At 35.1% G+C, this 24,278-nt stretch overlaps 1 protein-coding gene across 5 annotated transcripts in view; it reads left to right on the plus strand.

The window, feature by feature from the left end:
• Positions 1 to 244: 244 nt before the first annotated feature.
• Positions 245 to 24,278, plus strand: part of LOC149423594 (protein sax-3-like) — a 48,851-nt gene continuing 24,817 nt past the window's right edge. For 2 of the 5 annotated variants that reach the window (XM_089632028.1, XM_089632033.1), the window contains exons 1-2: positions 245 to 381; positions 1,562 to 1,754. In XM_089632028.1, coding sequence (XP_089488154.1) covers positions 1,697 to 1,754 — 58 coding nt within the window. In that variant the 5' untranslated portion in view covers positions 245 to 381; positions 1,562 to 1,696. Of the gene's footprint in view, positions 382 to 1,315; positions 1,755 to 24,278 lie in introns of all 5 variants that reach the window. The other 3 variants (XM_089632029.1, XM_089632030.1, XM_089632032.1) reach the window with 3 other exon arrangements.

A 24,278-nucleotide genomic window follows, 5' to 3' on the forward strand; every position in this document is an offset into this window, starting at 1 on the left:
CATTTTTAATTGTAGGTAAGAACCTACACACGTAGTTCCTAAAAATTAAATTAAAACCCTCGTATGGCTAACTTAAAATTAATATTAACAAAATACTTTCCTATTTATTTGCGCAAACGCATAAAAGCTCTCTACTGTTGAGTTGTTCAACCAGGCCTAGGCAGCGCCGAGTCCAGCTAGCCGCTAGGCGCTGTACCCTGCCGCCTGTATCAGTCCGCCACCCGTCAGTCGTAACGCGGGCGCCGGCCTGTGAAGACGTCGCGACGTCGATTTGCCACCGCCTTCGTATCGATACGTCGTTCTTTCGCGCCCAAAACTTCGTAGCGTATTTCCGCAGCGTTTTATTCAGCATGCTTGTTGAAAATATAGTTATTTGTCCTGGTGAATATAAAGACTGTTTTGCTTGAATCATTACTTCGAATGTTATTTTTTTAAACTTATGATATAAATTTAGATTTTTTTTAAAAATATTTTTTTCATATTACATGCAGTTTGAAATAATGTATTATGGTTTGAAAGCAGTAGTTTAAATTATATTTGGGCGAATCCTAACCAAATTTAGAAATTACTACGAATAACGTAAAATATTGTAGTTTCATGGATTTTTTTACTTTTAAATTACTTTCGTTAAGCCATTTAACGTTACGAACACTAGTAACGGCTTTACAGAAAATTAAAAATTTTCGTGTAATATTTTTAATTGTTTTACAGCGGGAATCAAATCGACAACTTCTAAATTAAGTTTTAATACTTAAACTTTTCATCAGCATTTGTTTTAGAGTTTACAAATTTCTGAATTAGTTTGTTCTATATTATTATTTCATTATTTCACGAATTGATTTTGGAATATTCTTTATTTTATATACCTTTGTCACGTGAACTTTTCACAAAAAAACAAACGTATAGATAATGGCTAAGCGCCCGCAATTCGTTTAAATGTACATATATTATATTTATACATTTCGTTGTCAAGTTGTACAATATTATAATACATTCGTACACATTTAATAGATGAAATGATCTTGTAAAAGCATGTTAAAGTTATTCGATTGTTGGGAATTTATTTATTAAAATATATAAGTTCAAATGAATTGTATTATTGCCGTAAGAACTTGAGAAAAGTAATTACCTGAGGGTGTAATTTTTGATCAAAAAATATGTAATTTATACAAGGTACAAGAAGATTTTTTTTTTATATTTATAAAATTGCTCTACCTCGATTCATAATGTCGCAGGTCGCAAGTCAATAAATATTAATATCAAAACCTGAAAGAAACTTTGAATATTTTTCCAAGCTAATATATTTTTCTTCGAGATTGACGTAATACTGGCTTTATTTTAAGAAAAGCTTTTCCTCTTTGCTTGCTTTTGAAACTCAATAAATGTACGATACGTCATTTGAAGTCACACAAAAGAGTCGCGCGTTTGGGAAGTTTGTTTAAGTCGGAAGAACATCAGCCGCAAATTTACCAAGAAGTTCGTCGCTCCTTACAATTCCGAAGAACACCACTTGTATGAGAAACAAATTGAAAAATTGAGTTTGATTAATTGTGTTTGGAAGTTTGAGCAGGGGGCGTTTTAAATATAAGGAGATTCTGTGAAAATTGTGCCAAATATTAAAAAGTTTTACAGGAAATATGAGTTAAGTGGGACTGAGAAGGAATGAGGTGGCCAGGAAGGAGGAGCGAGTGAGAAGATGTCTCGCGAACTTTTGGTGATTTTTCTTTTTGGGGCCATTTTTTCAAGATGCCGTGGTAAGAAAATGCTTATTTACCGTAAATCTAAATTTTCTTGTTATTTATTCCTTTTTGGTTTATGAATTTTTCAAGTAGGTACCTACCTGTCCAAAATAGCTTACTCCTCAATTGTTCACAAATATTAGAAGTCGGGATTTATTTCAGTGCAGAAATTCTGGGACTAACAACCATGTGTATTCCTTTTTGCTGAGAGTACTAATGGAGCGAAATAATTATACCAAGTCAGTGGAAATTTTCAATTTATCATTAAAAAATAAAAAATAAATGTTGTTACTGATGCAGTTCAGTTATGTATTATAATAAATAACATATAATTAGTATTTAGATGTAAAAGCCCGTAAAAAGGGCGTTTATAAATAAATTAATAAAAAAATATGTATGTAGGTATGTGGGGTGAAAATTATCCTATTTTTTATAATGGGATTTGAACATCTGCTTTTGATTGACGTGTTTAATATCCCGGTTGAAAGACATTCGTCTACCAATGGAAATAATTGAGTTTTCGAGTCAAATTGTAGACTTCCTCTGTACGCAGTTGCTAAAATTCTATAGCTTATATTGAAAATAAACGTAATATCCGCTATTCAAAATAAAATCCTAACCATTTAAACTATTTAATTAGGTTTAATCTTTTAAAAGAAGCAAACACATTGTGACTTGACATTTTAAATAAATCAAATGAAAATACTTGGTTTCAAGTCATTTTATTGATATTTTTTATATATATTTTGTCCTAACAGTCCTGATGATGGTACGAAGTAATCAAAACCGGTAGATGGTGAAAATTTATCAATGAAGTGACTTAAAACCAAGCATTTTCATTTAATTTATTTATACTTAGATGTCACGTTCTATTTTCTATTATATTATGCGCTAGTTTGTAGTACACGTTTGTAGTAACGTGTTTACTTACAGAGATTAAAAAAAACATACGTATATGATTGTATATATTTTTTGTCTTTCATTTTCACTTGCACTTAAAAGACGCTATCTGTTGATTCTTCGAGCAAGTACATCTTTAGCCACCTGCTATCGGCGAGTGCTTTTCTTCAATGGCGTTTGCAAGGAGATCTTTGGGACTTGCTCAGCTTTTATACGCTTAATGCATCCCCTCCACCTCCTCGTCTCCTTCCCCGTCCCTTCCCGTGATATCCATTCCTGCAGCGGAAACGGAACTGTGGCAAGAAGGTTCTATCTCTCTTTTCCCCGCATTACACTTTAAAGCTGTAAACATCGATTTCCGGTTATTTGTTATGTCGACAACAAAGGATGTTCGCTTTTATTTTCACCACTTTGAGGAATTACACAGTATCTTTCGTACACTAGTCTCTACTTATTCTATATATTAGTGTACAAAAGCAATGGCACAATAGGGAGTTGAAACGATTTTTAAAATATTGCAGAGGGCTTAATCTTTAACACAAGGTATATTTCAATTTTGTTTGCAAAATTTTATTCCAAGCTTAACATTTTTATTATCATTTAACTACATGGTTTTCCAATAAGAGGTGTTATTTTGATATTAAATCGTAAAAGATCAATGGTTTCGTTGTTTGTGTGGCACGTAGCGCCGTATTGTTGAAGGTAAACGTTGTTCAGATTAATTACATCCAATTCCGGCGATAAAAAAATCATTAATCATCTCTCGATAGCGATCCATTCACCGTAACTGTTGCTCCAGCCTCATTTTCGAAAAAGTAAGATCCAATGACTCCATATCATACAATACCGGACCATAAACCGCACCAAACAGTCACACGTTGAGAATAGAGAGGCTTTTCAACAATAACTATTGGGTTTTCCGAGCCCCAGATGCGACAATTTTACTTGTTGACGAAACAACCGAGGTGGAAATGGACCTCATCACTCCAGATGATTTGCATTTGATTCGCTCAAGTGAATTTTAATAAATTAAATGCGTTGTTGAAGCGTGTATTGTTCCATTTTTATTAATGACGTAGTTTCTACTTGTAAAATGTTAAAAAATAACAGCTGCAAAAGTAACATCTACCGAAACAGCGGGATATTCAAAATAACTTCTCTTATTGGAAAATCCTGTATTTTAAATTCAAACGAGCTGATTTAGGTTGTGTGTGCGTGAAATGTGAAATATTTCTGCGTGAAACTATTCACGTTCAATAACCTCGAATTTGCTTTGAAATTAAGTTTCATTTTCAAAATTAGAAATGATTGTTCAAGTAAGTTCCTACCAATTAACAGTTCATAATTTTATTTTATTAATTAATATCTTAATTCTTTATTTGTAAACTGCATTTCTTTTATTAAAATTTTTGGTAGATTTCGTTACTTTTCAAGTTGACTAATGTTATTCATTTGAAAGGTAAATTTCTGATGAAAGGTAGATCTCCAAAAATTTACAATATTTATTCATGAAAGGCAATGATTTTGAGGCAAATATTACACAAATATGTTCAGCTCCACAAATTCTACAATTATAATATCCCCTGATTTTTCATATGTCTGTACTGGTTATAAATAAGTATTATGAAATAAAATGATGTATGTTAACACTGTCATTTTGCATTAACTTCGAAGTTGGGTGAACATTCAGCACCTTTCTTGTTAGAAACCACAACGCAGAATCGAAGTGCATAGAAGTAAGAAAAAAAATGCTTTGGCATGAAAAAACACGGTTTTATACAGTATACATAAATATATTTATATAAGCTATATAAATACGTGAATTGAGTTATCAGTTTACATTGTTTCGAGAAAAGCTAGTTTCGAAACTGGTAAATTATCGAGCTATAATTTTAAAGCGTGTCTGCCTTATCAGAACAATAACAAGAGCTCGATGTAGTATTTTATAAAATGTATATGTAAATTATATCATCACATACATATATTTAAAAATATAAATAAACCTTAGGTTATTTATGTACGTAAAATACTATTAGCGCCAAAAATAATCAGAACTAATCTAAAATACTACAACACAGTAATAACATCGCTTTAGTTATTACGGGAGCAATGTTATAATACTCTTTCAGTACACGCGGTGTTACTTTCAAGTAAGCTTTTGTGTTATGGCGGACATAAAGCTCTATTCACGCTACGTGAATTGAGTTATCAGTTTACATTGTTTGGAGAAAAGCTCGTTTCAAAACTGGTAACGCAGCGAGCTATTATTTTAGCGCGGTTTTGCATTGAACTTTGAGGTGAAGTAAGCGTCTGTGTTTGTTAGCAAAATATGTGGTTTTGACTTAATACCTCAAGTATTATGAAATATTTATTAAAGTTGGAAATGTGTTCAGTTCATATCTACAACACCGTAGAGCGTATTAATTTCGGAACTCTGTTCATGAAAATGTTTAAAAAACGAGGACCACATAAAACAAGTGTCACCAAAAAATTCATACCAGCCGAAAGGACGACTTCTCCAGCACAGTGCTTGGCATACCTACTGACTGGGGAAAGGTAGTTTCATAACTGTACACGGTCTTACCGGCAGAACCCGGAACTACAAAAAATAAGCCCCTCACAACATCAGTTCGGTTTCTTTTGGGTACCCCCTCGTATTTAATTAAGAACAATTATTGGGCTATTACATTTACAGAGTTGTGGAATAATTACATATAGGAAGGAATATGATATAAGATGGTATTTTTTTAATTGAACGCCCAATAACTTTGTTAATACGTTTTTTTGTGGTTTTTTAATTTACAAAATAACTCAAATTATGATTTACTAGTTTCCAGACTTTTCTCGTGTCATCATGAGGGAAAATTGTATTCCAACAGTTAGCGGCTACTTATTTTTATGATATTATAATTAGACCTAAAGAAGTTTTCGACAATATACTGGACATTTTTTGCTCCATGCAGGGTGGTTAGTTTTTAAATATTTAATTTCAGCTTTTCGTTTGCCTTTTTACAATTAATGAAATAGATTTTTACAATTAACGCATTATTTACAATTAATGCATTTTGTAAATAATTTATAACATCTTTCTATTTAACTTTATTGAAGGATGCAAAAATACATTATATTTCAATAGATTCATGTCCCATTACGCCAACCTTTTTTCCGATCTAGAGGCAATTATGAAAACGCATTGTCTATTTTTTCAGCATTCTTTTTTAATCCTGCATGTTTCTTAGACTTTGCAACTTACTCACTAGTTAACTATCGGTTGATATCGTAATATTGTCTGGTGTTATTTTCTTGCTTTATTGTATTATTATACTTGTACATAATTAATTAGGTATCTAGATTTATCAGTAATTTTAATTCAAATGAGTTTAAATGTAAAAATTATATTTTTTTTATGAACTAAACTAATTTCTTAAGGATTATTCCATAGTTATGAACGCTTTCACAGTTATCGATTTTTTTTAAATACATTTATCTTTTCATTTTTTTGCGTACTATGCATTGTCATTCTCAAAAACAGGTTCACCGGGCATTTTCAAAAACGCTCACGCATGGTTCAAGAGAGATCTCTCGAAAGGGTTGATACAAATTACTAGATATTTTCCTGTAAATTCTGGGATTCGCTGTTTAGATTTTCTTGGAATGCATTGAAGTAATGTTTAAAAATAAATTTAAAAAAAGTTGCTTTTGAAGATTTAGTCTTGGCTTTTTTTGGCTAAATCACTTATATTTTTATGTAAAAAATGTACATTTAATTTTAATAACGTAACAATAGTTCTGATAATTTAATTCTACAGACGAGTATTTTTATGTATAAAACAAGTTATGTGTGATGGTTGAAAGTCGATATTTGGTATCAAACATGTTATCAAAACTGTTTTTGATTGACAGCTTACGCAAGTTCATACCAATAAAACAAAACCGAAAATATGCGTTGCTAAGAAAGTTATATAAACAATCACAATGAACCACCACACCAAATTACACAGTTTTTCTTATTTTGTAAAAATTATTTATATTTTATCATTGAAGACAATATTAACAACTTTCCAACGAAAAAGCAGGAAAGGATTTGGTCGTTTTTAGGAATTGAACCCAGGACCCGAGGCTTGCCGGAGTTTGGCTATGCTTATTTAGAGCAAAAATCTTGGGTTCAGTTCCTAGATGTCAACGATTTTTTTTGATTATTCGATGATTAAATATTAAAATTTGAGGCTTTATTCAATAAGTTATTCCAAAAATAAAAATACTAATAAATGAAATACTAATAAATCAAATAAATGAACTGTTGTTGAAATAACTTAGCCCTAAACGTAAGCACTTAATAACTATGTTTGAACTAATTGCTTTGACCGACTTGTTCTGATAATAATATCGGCATATTTAAGGCTGTCTGTATGTACACTACGTACAGTCTGTTTAAAAAAAGTTCCTTTTAAACCATGTTTAATAGTAATTCCGTGAACAGTAGACATTGCATCCTGAAAAAAAAAAAATATATATATTTAATTTTATTTATTTGGTTTTCCGCCCAGCCCGGCTGTTACGTAATCTCTTTATTAGTGAATCAATCATTTAGTAGGTACTTAGATACTAACCTTATATATTATAAACCGTATATTTTTGTTACTTTTTATTTCATATAAGAAATTATACAACTTGTCCAAGGAAACGTCACTATGGCAAAGACAATTTTGTTTTCAAACATTCTTGAGGCAGGTAGGTAATATAACATTGAAAAATGCGAATGATTTAGTCCAAACAAACGAACGCGATGATTTGCACATTGAAAAAATAATCTCCACTATTAGAAAGGCCCTCTTCCTTGAACCGGAAACGGAACGTACAAACAAATTTGGATGAAATGAAAAACGGTCTAGATAAAACAGGACTTTGCTAAGCTCAATCAAAAATGCCTTACAAATAAAGAAATGTAATAGTTTTTTACATGGAAATTATAATCCCGTTGTAGTTTAGCTTGGCTAATATTAATTTACTATTCATTATTTATTCCTTTTTTTATTTTCGGGAAATCGACAGTATAGACAAAATAAAACCAAATATGGATTTCCTCATTGTATTTGTATTAACAAAATAAGAATAAAAATATTGAAATATGTAACGAATTAAATAAAAACAAAATATTACTCGCAATTCAAAATATTGAAATTTACTAGGTAAATATTAATACATACAACAAAATATTGTTCTTAGTAAAAATATGAAAATATAAGAGAAAAATATTAAAATTTAAAAAAAAACTAAAACAAAATAAACCTCGTAATAAAAATATTGAATATTCTGAGAAAATTATTTCAAAACTCTGTAATAAAACATATTGAAAATTATACCAAAACAAAAAATATTGCTCGTAATAAAAAATATTGAATCTACAGTTTGTTAAAGTTGATAACCATACCGACAATTTGTAGAGAAAGTATCCAGTTTATGGCTGCCAAACAGAATGCTACATTATTTAATTTAAGTACTTGCATACTGAACGTAACTAAAAGGATTTATAATGTAGAAATCAATATTGAATTTTCGGTGCTCTATTCAATAAAATTATCCCACGATGAGCACTGGAGCGCCTTCTGTAAACACTTGGCTTCGATGAAAACTCACGAAGCCCCACCTGTTTTTTTATATTAAAAATAAATACAGCCTACGTTCGATTAACTAGACAAATTTTTGCAGTGTGACTAGGTAATTAAATAAAAATTAAATTATTTGAATTTAGATGATTTTTTCAGCGTCGTTTTGTGCAAAATCACTTCAAGGGCGCTGTATAAATATATAATACATTTCTACAATGATCTATGTTATTACCAACTACATATGGAGATAATAAACAGTGCCATACTTACCTGGTAGGTCACTTAAGATTAACAATTAATTAACATCAACTAATCGTTTATTGGCAAAATTTAGATACAGGATTTAGGACATTATTGGAAAATTGGTTATAATTGGACTTTCTCTCAGGATTGGTATATCTAATTTTAGGATGTGACAGCTTAAAAAGATAAGTTTTATGTTTAGACCTGAATTTTGTTGGAACTGATATGGATCTTAGTTCCGGAAGATGTTTATTCTAAGCCATCGGCCCAGAGGCTCCAAAAACGCGATCACCAAACTTAGTATTTGGCTTGCTCTTAGGTTCCATCAGTCTACAGCCTACAGCTGATGATGTTGCCGATCTAAGAATTGACTGCCTCAGACCAGTGTTTTCCGGGAATCAATCAACTAATTCCCACTTAACGCATTAGAAAAATTCTATCGCTGTCATCAGAATCTGAAAACATTGGACACATTAATTTATTTTATAATGTACGGTACGAATATACCACCTCAGCCAGGAAAACTTATGTCTCGGTCGACCGGTACAGGAGGGGGCCCTGATTTGTAAAGACTTACTCTGTGGATGGGAAGGAGGATGGAGTTTAAACGATCGGTATACATGGTTACCTAATTTACCAATATTGTATTTTATACACTTATATTTGTGTGCATTTAATATTTTTATTTCACTTTTTTATGTTATATTTTATTTGAGTTTTCTTGACCACCATACCTGGTTCATGCCCATATCATTACTATATCCGTAGGGTGATTTTGTTAAATTTTACTAGATATTTTGTAGAAAACCTAATCATAACCACTCGTCTGCTATAACCACTCAGTTTTTTCGATAACCTCCACACCGATCGTGTTACTTCAATAATAATAATAATATTTTATTCCAGGATGTGGGGAGGTTAGTGCGATCCCACACGTCCCGTATAGATATACATTTTTTTCTGTACAATAGATATAATAAATTATCAAATAAGGAAAACTATGCAGTGTGTGGTCTTGAGTGAGCTTGGGCCCAGCACTCACTCAGGAGTGGCGCTTGGTGCTGGTAGGCTGCGGTCACCAACGTGTTGGCGGAGGCCATTAGCCGCATCCTGGCTCCAGTGACCCGGTGTCTCATCAGGCCGGCAAATACATTCAGTCCTTGTTCCATGAACATTGTCGACGGGCTGCTGTATCTTCGGTATCCAAATATGATGCTACAGGCGTCATTATATTGAATTCGGAGTCGTTCCACCGAGCAAGTTCGGTAGTGACACCATGTCTCACACGTATACAATCAATGCATCATGTTTATGTATATGTCAACAAACAATTTAAAAAGTTATTATTAAAGTAAGTGAATGTGGTATAATATACCACATGATATTACCATCCACCTTTAAAATGCATTATTTACATTATTTACACTCTTTAATAAACCCAATTTTTTACTTTTTGACAGCATTTATTAAATTAAAAACGAGCCGTTCTTTTAAGGCAATGTCAACCTTGAACAAGTGTATCCCAGTGGTGCACTGCTGCCGAAGATATTAATGATGCAAATTTTTCAGTGCACATACCATTGAATAACCGGTAGAAAAAACATACCCCATGAATTATATTTATTCCATACTACGTTCTGAATATAGCCTCCCGTTCACCAAAAATAGCCACTATAGGCAATCGATCAAACGGCCTAACCAATTTTGGGTTTTTTCAGGTTATTGATATTTTGTTGAACTCGTCCAAAATATTTAACCCGATCAAACATCGTGTATTCGTCAAACCAATATCCAATAAGGTGTTTATAAAATCATTAACTATTTTGTCATAAACATCGACAACCCTCAAAGTGACTGAGCATGTTCCTGACATAATCGTGATGATTTTACTTGGGAAAAAAATAGATAACTTTAAACGTACCTATCATATCAGTCACAATAGAACTTCATTTAATCAAAGCTCTTGTCAAACTCTCGGCTCGAAGACATTAAGTAAAATTTCGCATTTCTCGTACAGAAAAGAGTTTCAGACAAACGAAAAAAAATATGAAGTCCTTTGAGCAATCTGATGTCATAATCCGAGCCTCTTCCAGTCTGTTGGAAATGTCTGCCTTTAATATTTTGGACACAAGTTTCCTACAAAGGAGAATTAAAGGAGACAAAACATTTATTTTTTGTTATCTGACAATAGCGGGGCGGATATATCTGGGGACTGATTGTGTTGGGCTTTTTCGGGGACTTTTTTCTTTTAGTAACTTTTTATCTTGCGGACTGATCGCGTTTATTCGATTACAGTGTTGATGAAATTATACAGTTTTGGTTAATTTATTCAGCAATTCGTCCATTGTGTTGGGACTGGAACAAATTAAACCGAATTATTTAAATAAACAAAAATATTAATTTTGTTTCAAAACTTCGTGTAGGTAGGTTTCGTGGATAAAATAACTCGATGTTTCGTTAGTTTCTCACAACTACTAGCTACATGCAAACTTATCCGTATCAAGCTATAGTTTCGAATTCGTGTTTAATTTTACACTAGGGCAGATCCAAGAAAAATCACGTGAAAATTAAAAAAAAAACGATTTTGAATGAATTAAAAAAAAAGATATACATACCCATATATATTTTTATATGTACCAATTATAAAAATTCAAATGTAAAAATAAAACAAAAATTGGCGAGAATCGAAACCCGATCAACTGTTTGGAAGGCAACTATGCCGATCTGCAATATCAACTATTTTACGAACGGCGGCATGAAAATAATGAAAAATATTTTTTTCTTGAATTTAAGAATGTTACATACGTATTCACATCACAACATATATTATTTAAACTGCGCAAGCGGTGTTTCCCATGAATACAAGCCATGCTTTATAGACTGTACCTACTAAAATATTAGATTTTAATTTTGATCCTTTTACTGGTAGATATCTTGACATTATGTACATATAATTTTGTCCTTCAGTTCCACGACATTCTACATTCTACGTCCTCGTGCCATTTTTGACATTAGTGGTTAGCAGTGATATCGCTGGGTGTCTCTGTTTCAACCACTGGCTGTCTTATTGACACGAACACCTCCGCTACTGTGAAATCCCGTAATCTGCAAGCACCGACTCACAGATCCACTAAAACTGTGGAAGTACCTATCCAGCTGTCTGAACTTAGTGGAACTGGTAGAACGTTAGTTCCGGTATAATATGGAAGCGAGGAATCGATCCGACATCCGGCTGCACGAAAGACAAATATGCATCTATAATTCAGTATAGCCAAGCGAAACCAAGACTGAAATCTAAATGAAAATCTAAGGAATATAAAGAAAAAATATTCTATGCAATTAAGCAGGAAAACACGCATATTGCAATGACTGAAGATTAAAAAAGCTAAGTATATTGGATTCGTAGGAATCTAGATAGTACCTACGTTAATAAAACTTGCTCAGAATACATTCCTAGAATTTCATACATTATTATATTATGTACTCTTTTTTAATGTACACGACCTCTAATTTTTATAAAACACATATTTTTTATGGCACTACAATACTGGACAGAAAATTGGCTGACCGTTTGCTCATATCCCGCTTCAAGAAACATATTTTTAAATGTTGCCCGTATTTACAATACACGTATAACAACTAAATTTATTTTTTCATACTCATTACGAATGCGGTTTACCAAACGCATATAGACAACGGGAGAAAATCCTCCGCTTATCTCTCCGCGCTTAGCGGTGCATGCGCCTCATACGTAACCGAAATTGGGGATAGAGATTAGTGGTATTGAAATGGAAACATGATAAATTTATTTATTCAGTTCAGAACTGCCTAAAATTCAATATTTAATGAATAAATTCACTGTACCTACAATATTCTTCATAAGATATATAAAAAAAAATTGAAAAATAATTTTGAACATTTTCAATTTCATAAAGTGCTTTAAATTATATAATACAATTCAATAAAAAAACAGATTTTTCATAATTTCGGACGCAACTTTGGTTTTTAATTATTGATGATTTAATGATAATTTAAAAAAAATAATAATTTTGTGCTTCGTATTTTGAAAATAAGAATAATATTATTGTTACAGTAATATGAAATGGCTTTGCTACGGCTTTTGATTTTCAGTTTGAATGGTTATTTTGCCCCCATTTTTAAATTTAAGTTTGTATGAAGATCGCAGAGTCATTCCTTGGTTAGATGCAAGTTTGATTATCATCATGGTTAAAGGTAAAATGAAACCTTTTCACCTCAAGTTCACATTAACCTCATCTTCCAAAATGAGAACAAAATTGTACACCGTACCAAATTTTCAATTAACTAATCAGATTAAAGAGGCATATAAAAGCTAATTTAAAATTTTCAGTAATGCCTCGCAATGGTTCATATACTGTACGAGACGTATGGTACAAGAAAAAAACTGTAAATAATTAGCACCGGCACATATCAGCCTTCAACCTGTGTAATGATTGAAGTTAAACACCCTGAGGCATTCTATCCAAATCATCATAAAATAAAAGTCGATTAAAATTAAAATTCACATTTTAATTACATTTGTACTTGTAATATAAAGTACAAAGGGGTATAGATGATAGGTACTTCCTATTTTTTACAACCAACCCAAAACACAAAAAGTAGAGAATGTATTTCAATACTACTGTGTTTTAAATACCTAAATAGAAACAGAAGAAATCGGTTTGTCGACAGCATCTCTCCAAAAATAATGCTTTCAGTGATGATTAAAATTGGGGATGATTAGATCAGCGTGATTGGTCAGGCTTAGGTGACCAGTAGCAGTGGTCAATAGTCGGTAGCCAACAGTAATTGGACAGCCTTAGGTTGCCGGCAGCGGTGGCAAGCAGTCGTTTGTCCCAGGAAGTCAGCGGCGGAATGTTCATTTGATTATAAGGGCTGGCACACAGAGATGCCCCACTTCTGTAATGTCTTGATAGAGATACATCCGGCTCAGCTATCCAGGACGTCAGCGGTGGCTGTGGCAGGTGACGCAGCTTTCAATAAGGGCAGGCACACGGAGACGCCTTCACTTCGTCAGCTGTTAGAGGGCTAAGAGTAGCTTGTGGCACGTACTCAAGTAGCGAGTATTCCGGTTCAGTTGTCTAGGATGTCAGCGGTGGCTGTGGAAGGTGACGCAGTTTTCAGTTGAGAATCAGAGACGGCATGTCAAGTTTTAGCAAATGATTGAGTTTGTAGAATATTGCCTTGACCACATGTAGTTATCAAGTTCAGTTCTCACCTTTGACGTGAGAGCCCGCAACAATCTTGCCCCGCAATAACCTTTTCCAATTATCAGCAACGAATTAAGTTTTTGAAACCCGCATAGTGCCAATCGGTGCAGTTTTTTACGGGCTTTCTGCCTGTATCCTGTTTTTTCAGTGTTTTGTGTCTTTCTGTGTTAATAATAGAGATATTTTTGTCGTGGACGACAACGTCACATACTTTATTCGACGCAGAATTTTTTTCTGCGTCTAGTGATCGTCTTGGTTGTTCTGTGCGTAGTCTACTGTCAGTTCTATTAGAGTTCTTTGTTTTGCACGTGGTCAGTAATTTCTAGAACAATCTACGAATAAATTTCAGCCAGTGATGTAAAAATTGTTTGGAGGACTGTCCTCTCACTTAGGAACAATGAGAATTTTGATTACTTCCTAGCATTGATGATTTAGTCTATGCTTCCCAGACTATTTAGTATGGTTAAGAACAATTTAATTTTATTTAGTGACAGTGACATTTCCTTTTCAAAAAATAATTTAGTTTCGTTAATCCTTTCGAAGAGGAGTATTAATAAGTGGACTTAGACAGTAATACATGTACTTAAATTTAATTTCTCAATCAAGTGGAGGGGTACTAACAAAATTAAAAAATTAATAAATCTTGCTAAGTCTCAGTGTAATATTATCTACCCTTAACATCAACTTTTATAGTGATCTAAGGGCAGTTTGACCAAAAATTTTCAAATATGTTTTTCGTGAAAAATGCCTGGCGACTCAGTTTCGTCCGTAGATTCTGATGGTCCCGCGGACAACCCAGTAGGATCACATGGGGACAGGGAAAATATCATTGAAAAGATTCAAGCTATTCTCAGTTCAAGATCGCCGACTGCCGGGCCTTCTAAGGTCAAGAAAAAGCTAAAAGCAAAGTCCCAGAGAGAACAACAAATAATAGATTCAGACAGTGAGGCAGTCTCTGATCAACTTCCTACTGGTCGTACCCCATTCTCGGCGGACACAAATGAAATGCCCTCTATTGCGCCCTCTACGACTCCAAATGCGGAGAACAAGAAACGGGTCCGTTACAGTGATTCTCCGGGCAACCAAGAATGGAAGGCAATTCCAGCCTTGGCCAAGTGTCAAAAAATAAGAAAAAACTTAATGGATGGCACGAACAAACTGAACAAGACTGTTAAAAGTTCACTTAACTCCACCCTTGATGACCTGATGTCGGAAATCACAAGGCTTATGCTGGAAGCAAATACACTTTCTACTAGGAGAACTACTATAGACGAAATGCTGAGTACACAGTCAGCGCTTTCGTCCAAGCTGGATCAGGCGCTTAAAAACTCGCCCTGTCATGCCTAGTATCCCTCTTGCCAAGGAGACTATGTCATACGCAAATGCTGCGGCAAATTTTCCAGCTTCAAAAAAGATTTTAATAAATGGCTTTGAGCGACCGATCCCCCAGAAGCCACTTACAGTTCTATTCTCCAGAGGGTAAAACCTCGGAGGAAACTCTTAAAACGCTGGAAAAAATCCTTAATCCCAAGAAGGATGACTTCCAAATTGTCCGATCTAGGAAGATCAAAGGCGCCAGTATGGCTTTTCAAGCCAAAGACAAAAAGGACCTGGAGAACATTAAGAAAGCCGAAGCAAAACTCGCGGCAAGTGGTCTGAAGATGATCAACCCTCTGGGCCAACTTCCGAAAATTGTAATTTATAATGTGCCTAAAGGAGAACAATCCGCAGATCAGGAGCTCTTTTCCGAGATTTTTGCGAACAACTTATCTTCCCAGACTTCTCTGTCTTTAGAGGATCACCTTCGGACCATGCGACGAGTTTTGCTTTTCGGTAAACGAGATATTCCCACCATGAATATGGTGGTGACTTGGCATCCAGCCGCTCGCAAGGTCTTACTAGACAGCGGAATGTGCTTCCTTGGGTGGAATGTCTGTCGAACTCGCGATTATACAGAAGCCACAAGATGCTTCAAGTGTCAACAGTACGGCCATATCAGTAAGTCCTGATCTCAGGATAAAGAAACCTGTCGCCACTGCGCCGCTGTGGGACACTGTCATGAGGATTGCCCCAAAAAGGCACTTCCCGCTCTCTGTGCTACCTATACTCGTTTCAGGAAGGTAGCTGACCACCCTACTAGGGATGGGGACTGTCCGGCACAGCTAGCTGCAATCTCTTCAGGCTCCTGCTAATCTCCTCTCCCTAGGTCAGATCAACTTACAGCATTCCCGGATGGCCACACTGGAGGTGCTGCGGGTCATGTCTGATCTAAACATCGACATCATGCTTATACAGGAACAATACACTTGGGAAGGTAAGACTCCTATTGACTTTCCGGGGGCGGTACTCGAGGTCGGCTTTTCACCGGGGGCGGGTGTTCTGGTCAACACTTCGTTGATTAGCCCCCTCCTTCTGGCCGGGCTATCCAATGAGTACCAAACCTGTGTATGTATTAAATTTGCTGATACTGAGATTTATTTGATCTCAGTTAATTTTAAATGGGGGATCCCGGTAGGACCACATATCCTGAGTCTGACACGTGCCCTAAACGCGCTTAAAGGTCGTAACATACTTATCGGAGGTGACTTTAATGCTCGCTCTCCACTATGGTTTGACAATAATAAAATTCATTCAGTACGATCTCGGACTGATGCCGTCGAAGACCTGATTGCTGCGCAAGGCCTTTGTATCGTCAACAAACGGAGTTCGTTTTTCACTTTTTCAAACCATATGGGGGAGAGCAACATTGATTTAACTCTATGCTCTGAATCAGTTGCGGCCGGGATATCGAAATGGATGGTCCACGAATGCGCAATAAATTCGGATCATAGACTTATCACATTTACGATTGGTGTCAAGAAAACCGAAGCTCCAAGATCCTCCTGGAATTTAAACACCACTAGGGCGAACTGAGATAACTTTGGGGAAGCTCTACGAGATACATTAAGGGATTTTCACCACGTAGCAACTTCTGATCCGGATAATTTAGGGAATTTCTTTAACTCGGCTGTAGTATCAGCAGCCAACTCATCTCTGGGCAGAACAAACCCAAAGACGAGTATTAGAACGCCGTGGTGGTCACCTGAGCTGATTTCGCTTAAAGGGGCATATAAGAGAGCCTATAGGGCTCTGAGTCTGTCCAGGAGGGGTGGCTGCACGTAGGCGGAGACAGCTCCTCTCTTGGCCAAACTCAGAAAGTCCAGGGCGACCTTCAAATATGCGGTACTTTCTGCGAAACAAGCTGCTTGGCACGATTAAAGATGTGGGCAACGCCAACTCGTGGGAAATCCACAGCGCAATTGAAAAATCCGGGAAAGGATCGGATTGGTACTTATCTAGTCTCATTGGGAATACAGACGGTAGGAACGCTGAGACGACAGACGTGGCCTATACTCTCAACACACTTTTGGGCAAGTTAGTTCCTGTAGATTCAGTCATCGGGGAAAGTGACCACCATAAACAGGTTAGACACCTGGCACGACTTCTACCAAGAAATCTTGCCCAAGAGGATAGACTCATTCCAGTCGCTAGAGCAGAACTTGATGGAATAATTAAGGGTTTGGGTCCTAAGAAGGCACCAGGGCATGACAGGCTCAACGGTGTGATAGCGAAGCAAGTATGGATCCACGCAAGGGAGGAGCTCTTCCAAGTGATGGACAAGTGTCTGAGAAGAGGAGTTTTCCCTTCTGAATGGAAGAAAGGCGTGCTAAGGGTCATACCAAAGGAAAATGGCAAGCCACTAACCGATGTCAAAGCCTATCGGCCTAACACCTTACTTCCAGTGCTTGGCAAGATCCTGGAAAAACTTAACGGCATAGACTACGTCAATCACTCTCACCGTCCAGCGGTCTCCAATTTGGCTTCGTCCCCGGTAGATCCACTGTGCACGCTATGTCGTTTGCGCTTAACTGGGTGAAGGTTTGCACTAAGAGGTATGTAGTTGCAATCTTTCTTGATATCACTGGTGCCTTCGACTACGCATGGTGGGACATGATGCATAATTTTGTTCGATACATATTCTACAAAGGAAATAAATAATGACACGTTTTTTAAATTAACGGTTAAAAATGAAGTTTTTATTTCATTTCATAATTGATTAATTAATTATTCTTAAACCCGAGTATTACATTTATAATAAAATTTTGGCTCTTCATGAATCGCTAAATGTATGTGCAGAAATATAAAGGAGAATTTTCGCCACCTGGAAACACCTCTCTTGCTGCGCTAAAAGTACCAGCCTACCTCGCACTTCTCGTGAGTTGAATATCAAACGGAATTTATAAAGAAAATTTAATTTAATACGCTAATTTTGTGCCTTCCATGAATAAAATGCTAATTTGATGCAGTTCGTAGTGCAAGATAATTATACGCTTAGATTTTTCATGGTACGATTATTTAAAATTTACGAGTATAGACTTTTTCATTAAAATCGTCTTTCTTAGATTGATAATAATTGTAACTATTCAATTTCGATTCAATTTAATGTTCGTAATAAAATAATTGATTAATAACCTTTATACTAAAATTTTTAATCAAAACTTGAAACTTCTCAATATCCTAAAACCTCCTACTAATAACTCACTGAACATAATTGGTACAAACTTAACAACCTGAAAATAGTTGTTGGCTATAAATCATATTTCATTACAATTCCTATACCTAATAAAGAGCATTTCGTTCGTATTAATATTAATGCGAAAGTCCACGACGGTATAATTTAAATATTCCATTATTTGAGTAATTAATTTTTCTATAATACAACCAATAGAAGCTTAAAAAATACTCAAGTCACGCGCATTTCGTGCTTTTGTATTGATATTGATGATCAAATTAAAAGCCGCTCCTATACCGATCAGCCAAATAAAATTATATCCGAGAAATATTGATTAATAACTTTACACTTTTACACCACGGAAGAAAACAGACTTTTCGTTTCGTTATTATGATATGTAGTTTATTACCATCAATTTATGTATTTTTTAATTATATAAAACATCATCATTCTCATAGCTTATAGTGGGAGGTACAAGCATATCTTACGTCTATGCCAATAGTTTCTAGAATTTAATTTCATTGAACGTCAGTATTTTGTTACCTGGAAGTCTATCGACGTTTATTTATATAGCCTTGTATCATACCTACATCTTCACTATAATAACAACAACTGTGCGTATGAAATAGCAAAAGCTCGCCGTTTAAATTTTACGACATTTCTTGGCCAAAAAATATGTTTTTACCTTGTTTAATAAGGAACTATGCAACACTATGTAATACTAAAAAATCGAGTTGTATTTTTCTTTACATACGTAATTTAAATATTCTGTTAGAAAATAGATTTCGATAAGACGGTGTAGTAATACACTCGTAGCAAATCCGTAAAGGCTATACTTGTTTCGGCTTTTTTTTCCATCCTAGCACAAATTTTTTTCTAGCTCTTTTTTTTAGAAGTTTAAGGAATGTTAATACAGTAATATAATAATACACACAGGAAACCAAATCACTGCCCGGTAGTAAAAATGGTTATGTATTATAGTAGTAGTAAATGTTTTAGAAAGGTTAGGGAATGTTAGAAGAGTAATATAATAATATTTTTTTTTTTTTTTTTTTTTTATATTTACTCCACACAGGAGGCCCTGAAGAAAATAATTTCCCTCAGGGCCTATGTCATCTTTGGGGATGCTGTGTGGAGGGTCTTTTTGTGGAGAGGAAGGAGTGAACATGGGTCTTGAAGAGTCCCATGTTGTAGGAGGGAGGAAACACAGAGGCCGGCAGTTCGTTCCACAGCCGAGCTGTTGAACTTAAGAACGAATTGTAGAAGCGACCCGTTCTCATGTGACAAGTGTCAACTGTGTACAAATGTTGGGCGCGCGTTTGGCGTGTATCCCGACTACGCACCGGTGCCGAAGGGATCAATGACGCTAGTTCTTCAGAGCATCTTCCATTGTAATACCGATAGAACAAGGACAGCATACCTACCTGACGCCTGTGCTCTAAAGATTGCAGTCCGTTTGTTAAGATTGGGGAATCTATCAAACGGACCGCCCGTTTCTGCACAGAGTCAAGGGTTTTTTTCAGGTATTTTGGGGCTCCAGACCAGAGATGGCTGCCAAATTCGACAGTAGGGCGCACTTGCGATTTGTACAGGGTGAGCAGTTGTGTACTATTAAAGTATCTGCGGGCCCTGTACAGTACGCCCAGCTTCTGAGAGGCCAACTTTACTCTAGCTTCGATGGAGCCCCCGTACCTGAGCTGGTCACTTATAGTTACACCAAGCATATCAATGGAAGGCCTGTTCGGAAGATTGCTTCCGTTGAAGGAGACTAGATTATCATTTGGATCCCTTTTAGACGTAATCAGACAGGATTGGGTCTTTGAAACATTAAATTCGACGAGATTATTTTTACCCCAGGAGGAAATACTCTCGAGATAACCGTCCATTCTCTGCTTCAAAGCCCTCCGAGCCGTTGGAGTTTGTGAATATAAATAGGAAAACAAATCACTGCCGGGTAGGAAAAATGGTTTTGTATTATAGTAGCAGTAAAATGTTTTTTCCTGTTTCGCATCCATCAAAATAAAATCTGTTGTTTTCTACCCTTAACCAGGAATATTTGACAGCGGGATAATTACTTGTATAATAATGACCACAATCCAATTAATTCATATTATTCTGTTTATGATATCGTAATAATATTATGCCCGCACAATACAAATAAATAATTTACATTTACACTCAACAATGGTAGTTTTCGGTAGAAATAATGATTTTCATCAAAAATAATTCATAGAATGAAAACCGAAATTTGTTCAGCGATTTTAAATATTCAATTTGTATGCTGTGCTGATTCTGCGATGGTATTTGATTAGCCAGATTCTTGCGTTATCTCCATCTCAGAAGTAATTTCTTTCGAAGCATAAATTGCGTCATCGTTTCTTTGAATACTAAATTGGGTAAAACCGCGAACTGTTCCCTTTGTATTGGCTAGTTTTGTGAGGGTGTAGGTAGGTACTAGGCGATGGGTACACCCTGGGCAGATCAGGCTGAGCGTAGACCTAGGCAATACATAGACGCACACCCTAGAATGGTTCGTTTACTCAGAATCAATCCATATCACCCGAAGCTTACCATCTCAAACCCTAGAATCTAGATATCAAAAAGTAGGGTTGGCATTTTATCGGACACGAATAAAAGAAAATATGAAAAATTGTTATTTTTTTGTTGAACATGGAAAATATAAATGGTGCATGACTTTTTTTGAGGAAGCAGAAAATATACCCTATAGGTATCTACATTAAAATAAACGTGTTTATTTGTACACTTTTCTCCATAATTTTACGCATTTAACACAACAGTAGGCACCTTTTCATTACCCAACTTTAATAACTTCAATAAATAATAAAACCATTAAAATATGCAGTTTGTGAAAAAATATTTTTCTGACCATCATTCTAAATTTCTTATAAAATTTATCGAATAGTTTTTGTCTAAAAGTATAAGTCTTTAATTTTGCAGAAATTCGTATTTTTTTAAAATCAGTTATACTACCATTGTTTAAACCCATTAGACCAGTTCAACTACATCCCTTATCATCAGCACTATTAACAATAAAAAACATGATTTCCCTGTGTTAATTTTTCGCTTCATTGGTTAGTTATTAAATCACATTAAGATCGGGAAACATGTTCCTACGGTTCTCAGTAACAAATTTCGACAAAGGTATATAATTTTGTAAGATATTAATAATTTTCCAGCTAACTCTGCAGATCGGCTTAGAGGAATTGTTTTGACCCAAAGTTCAAAGGGCTTCTTCCGGCATACATTAGACACGCTTGCTGAAAAACACCGTAATTTTGCTTACATTGTTGCGATTATCTATGTATGTTCATAGTTATACTGTTCTATTGTTTGTGTTTGCGACAATCTTGGTTTGATATGGGTATCTCGTTTTTCGTTTGATACAAAAGAAACAGAACATTCAAAATTAAATCCTCTACATAAAGTCTGTTATGTCAGTGTTAGCATAATTGTGTTTACATGACAAAGTTGGCAAGGTTATCAGTCTGGAGTGTTGGCCACCTGGTCTTACTTATCCCTGCTTATTAGCGGTCAAATTCATGGAAACATTATTGCCAATACATGATTCAATCGAAGATTTAAGCTGCATTAGATACGGACGGAATAACATATTGTCGAAATCACACACAAAGAGAAATTATTACACATACTTAATTTACACCTACTTGAATTATATGCATAAAATTATTTTTTTATAGATTTTAATTTAAGAGACTAACTTTATAAATTACACATCGAAAAATGAAATAAAATATTACAAAAGAATTAGGTTACCTTATTCCAGAAGGGGTAATTTTGAACTTTCATAAATTCGCCCGTTGGTCACAGGATATTTTCAAGGTTTTTTTTAGTGATCGAAAAAAATGATATTAAAGGTATTTAAATTAACAAAAATATATTAATGGTATTACGAATAAATTGTGCCATTTTGATTTGTCGCCAAAACGACATGTTCGTTTTTATTCTTGTATTTGGTGGCGTTGACGTTTTGCCGGGCGACTTTGATGACAGCCGTCTTACCAGGCATTGACGTTAACTATGTCATAATGACGTTGTAGACAATTGGAACCGTTTTAAAATCAATAATTATCAATTGAAATTTAAAATTACAAATTTTTATGACAACGATCAGAATCAGAAAAATATACTTTGAATCTTCCACATATTTTAACGGTATTCTGAGTTTGTAAAAATTTCTAATTGCGGCAGTGAAGTGGTAGTTTGGTGAAATTCGCGCCTTTGTAATTTAAAAAAAAATCATAGTAAATATCAGTGTTTTAATCTCCCACATGATCAATATTTTACGCCAGTTCATCACAAAAAAATATTAGGTTATGTTATTGGTCGAGTACAGTAGCAGCCCTGTTTTGGTTTATGTTTGGTTATTCCAGACACGTAAACGTCCAGTAAATTAGGTGCAGCTTAGCCCCTGGATTCGAGAACCTGCGCGCAAAAGGTTGTGTGAGCATTCAAAAAAGAAAAGATAATAAAAGGAAATCGTTTGAAACGTCTGGATTTTAGTTCGCGCGAGCAGAACGTATTTATCTTTTGGTAGTTACGGTTGATAATATTTACAATGGACGACTGCGAAAGTATTGTAGTACGGTGGAAGTATTAAATTCATTTAACTTTTGTAATGCTCACACATAATTTAGATTTTTTCAATGTGGGAACCGTACAATAGTTTCAACTGCGTTCAAACGTCTGGAACCAGTGAGATCATGGCACCCTTCATTGGGGTACTTTGTGACGCTGAAGATTGTTAGGGAGGGGAAGGAGATGAGAGTAAGACGAAGGCATGGAAGTTCTTGGATCTATATAGAATCTGGTAATCAAACACGGCTATAACCATTTCAAGCAACGTTTTGATTCTGAATGGCGGTCTTCAATCAGGGCAATGCCAAAAGTATCGTTCTGGTGACAAATATAGACACTTTGAAATAGACGATTTGAACCCGCGACATCCAGATTATAGCTAACAAGCATTCAACTACAAAGGCCGTCGATTAGGAAATTACGAAAAAATGATTTCCACCTGTGTGCAGAATATTTCCAAAAAGATTATTCATAAATAAGAGTGACTTTATTTTAATTTTTGGTTCCAAAATAATTTACTACGAAATTAATTAATTACTGTCTTTGATCTAAGGCGGTTTTAAAATGACTGTAACTATAAATTAATTTATACCTCTGTGCTTGGGAAAGATTAAGGTAGGGATATATGGGGGAATTCTGAAATGGTGACGAGGCAGTTAATTTGCATTGATTATTGTTAGTTTTCATGAAACTTTCTGAGAGTTTGTTGGGATAAAATTTTATTACTATTTTATTTTCTCGCCCATGTATGGCCACAAACTATTTATTTTTTGGCACACATAGTCAATTAAGGTGTGGTTTCGTGTGTAACTCGAAGTTGATTTCAGAGATATCTAGTTGTAGTAATAAATAACTCCACGATATGAAAAACATAAACAGATCATATAAACAATTTTCATTTCATTCAACCATTGTCAGTTACATTGTACTAAAAAGCCGGAATACTTTTTTCTCAAAATAATATTTTATTGGGTGCTAGGCTCCATTTCAAATACGCTACACCGTGTCTTAGACCTCCGTAGCGCGGCGTAGGTTAGCGTAGTTCGGCGTAGCGCTCCACAGCTTTTGCTGTCGACGGATAGGTACCTAATGCCAGGTCGGGCGGGCCCCGGCGCTACGCCACGTTTACTCCACATAAAAGTGTTTTGAGAGAGCCATCCGCGCGTGTGCCGAGTGGGATTTCTCGCTGAGACTTTAAGTGCATTACACGCCTTGCTGCCTGCAAAGTACCATTGTACACATGTTTCACCCATGGGTTAGCCGATTCGGTCCAATTGTAATTTACACCTGGACTTGGTTCACCAAAGTCAAAGGCATTTTTTGCGACTGTTTATTTCGTTATGAGCATCTCATAGTATATATCTGATTT

This window comes from Hesperophylax consimilis, chromosome 5 (genome assembly GCF_061612785.1).
Source record: "Hesperophylax consimilis isolate HC1 chromosome 5, BYU_Hcon_1.0, whole genome shotgun sequence".
NCBI classification, from domain to species: Eukaryota; Metazoa; Arthropoda; class Insecta; order Trichoptera; family Limnephilidae; genus Hesperophylax; species Hesperophylax consimilis.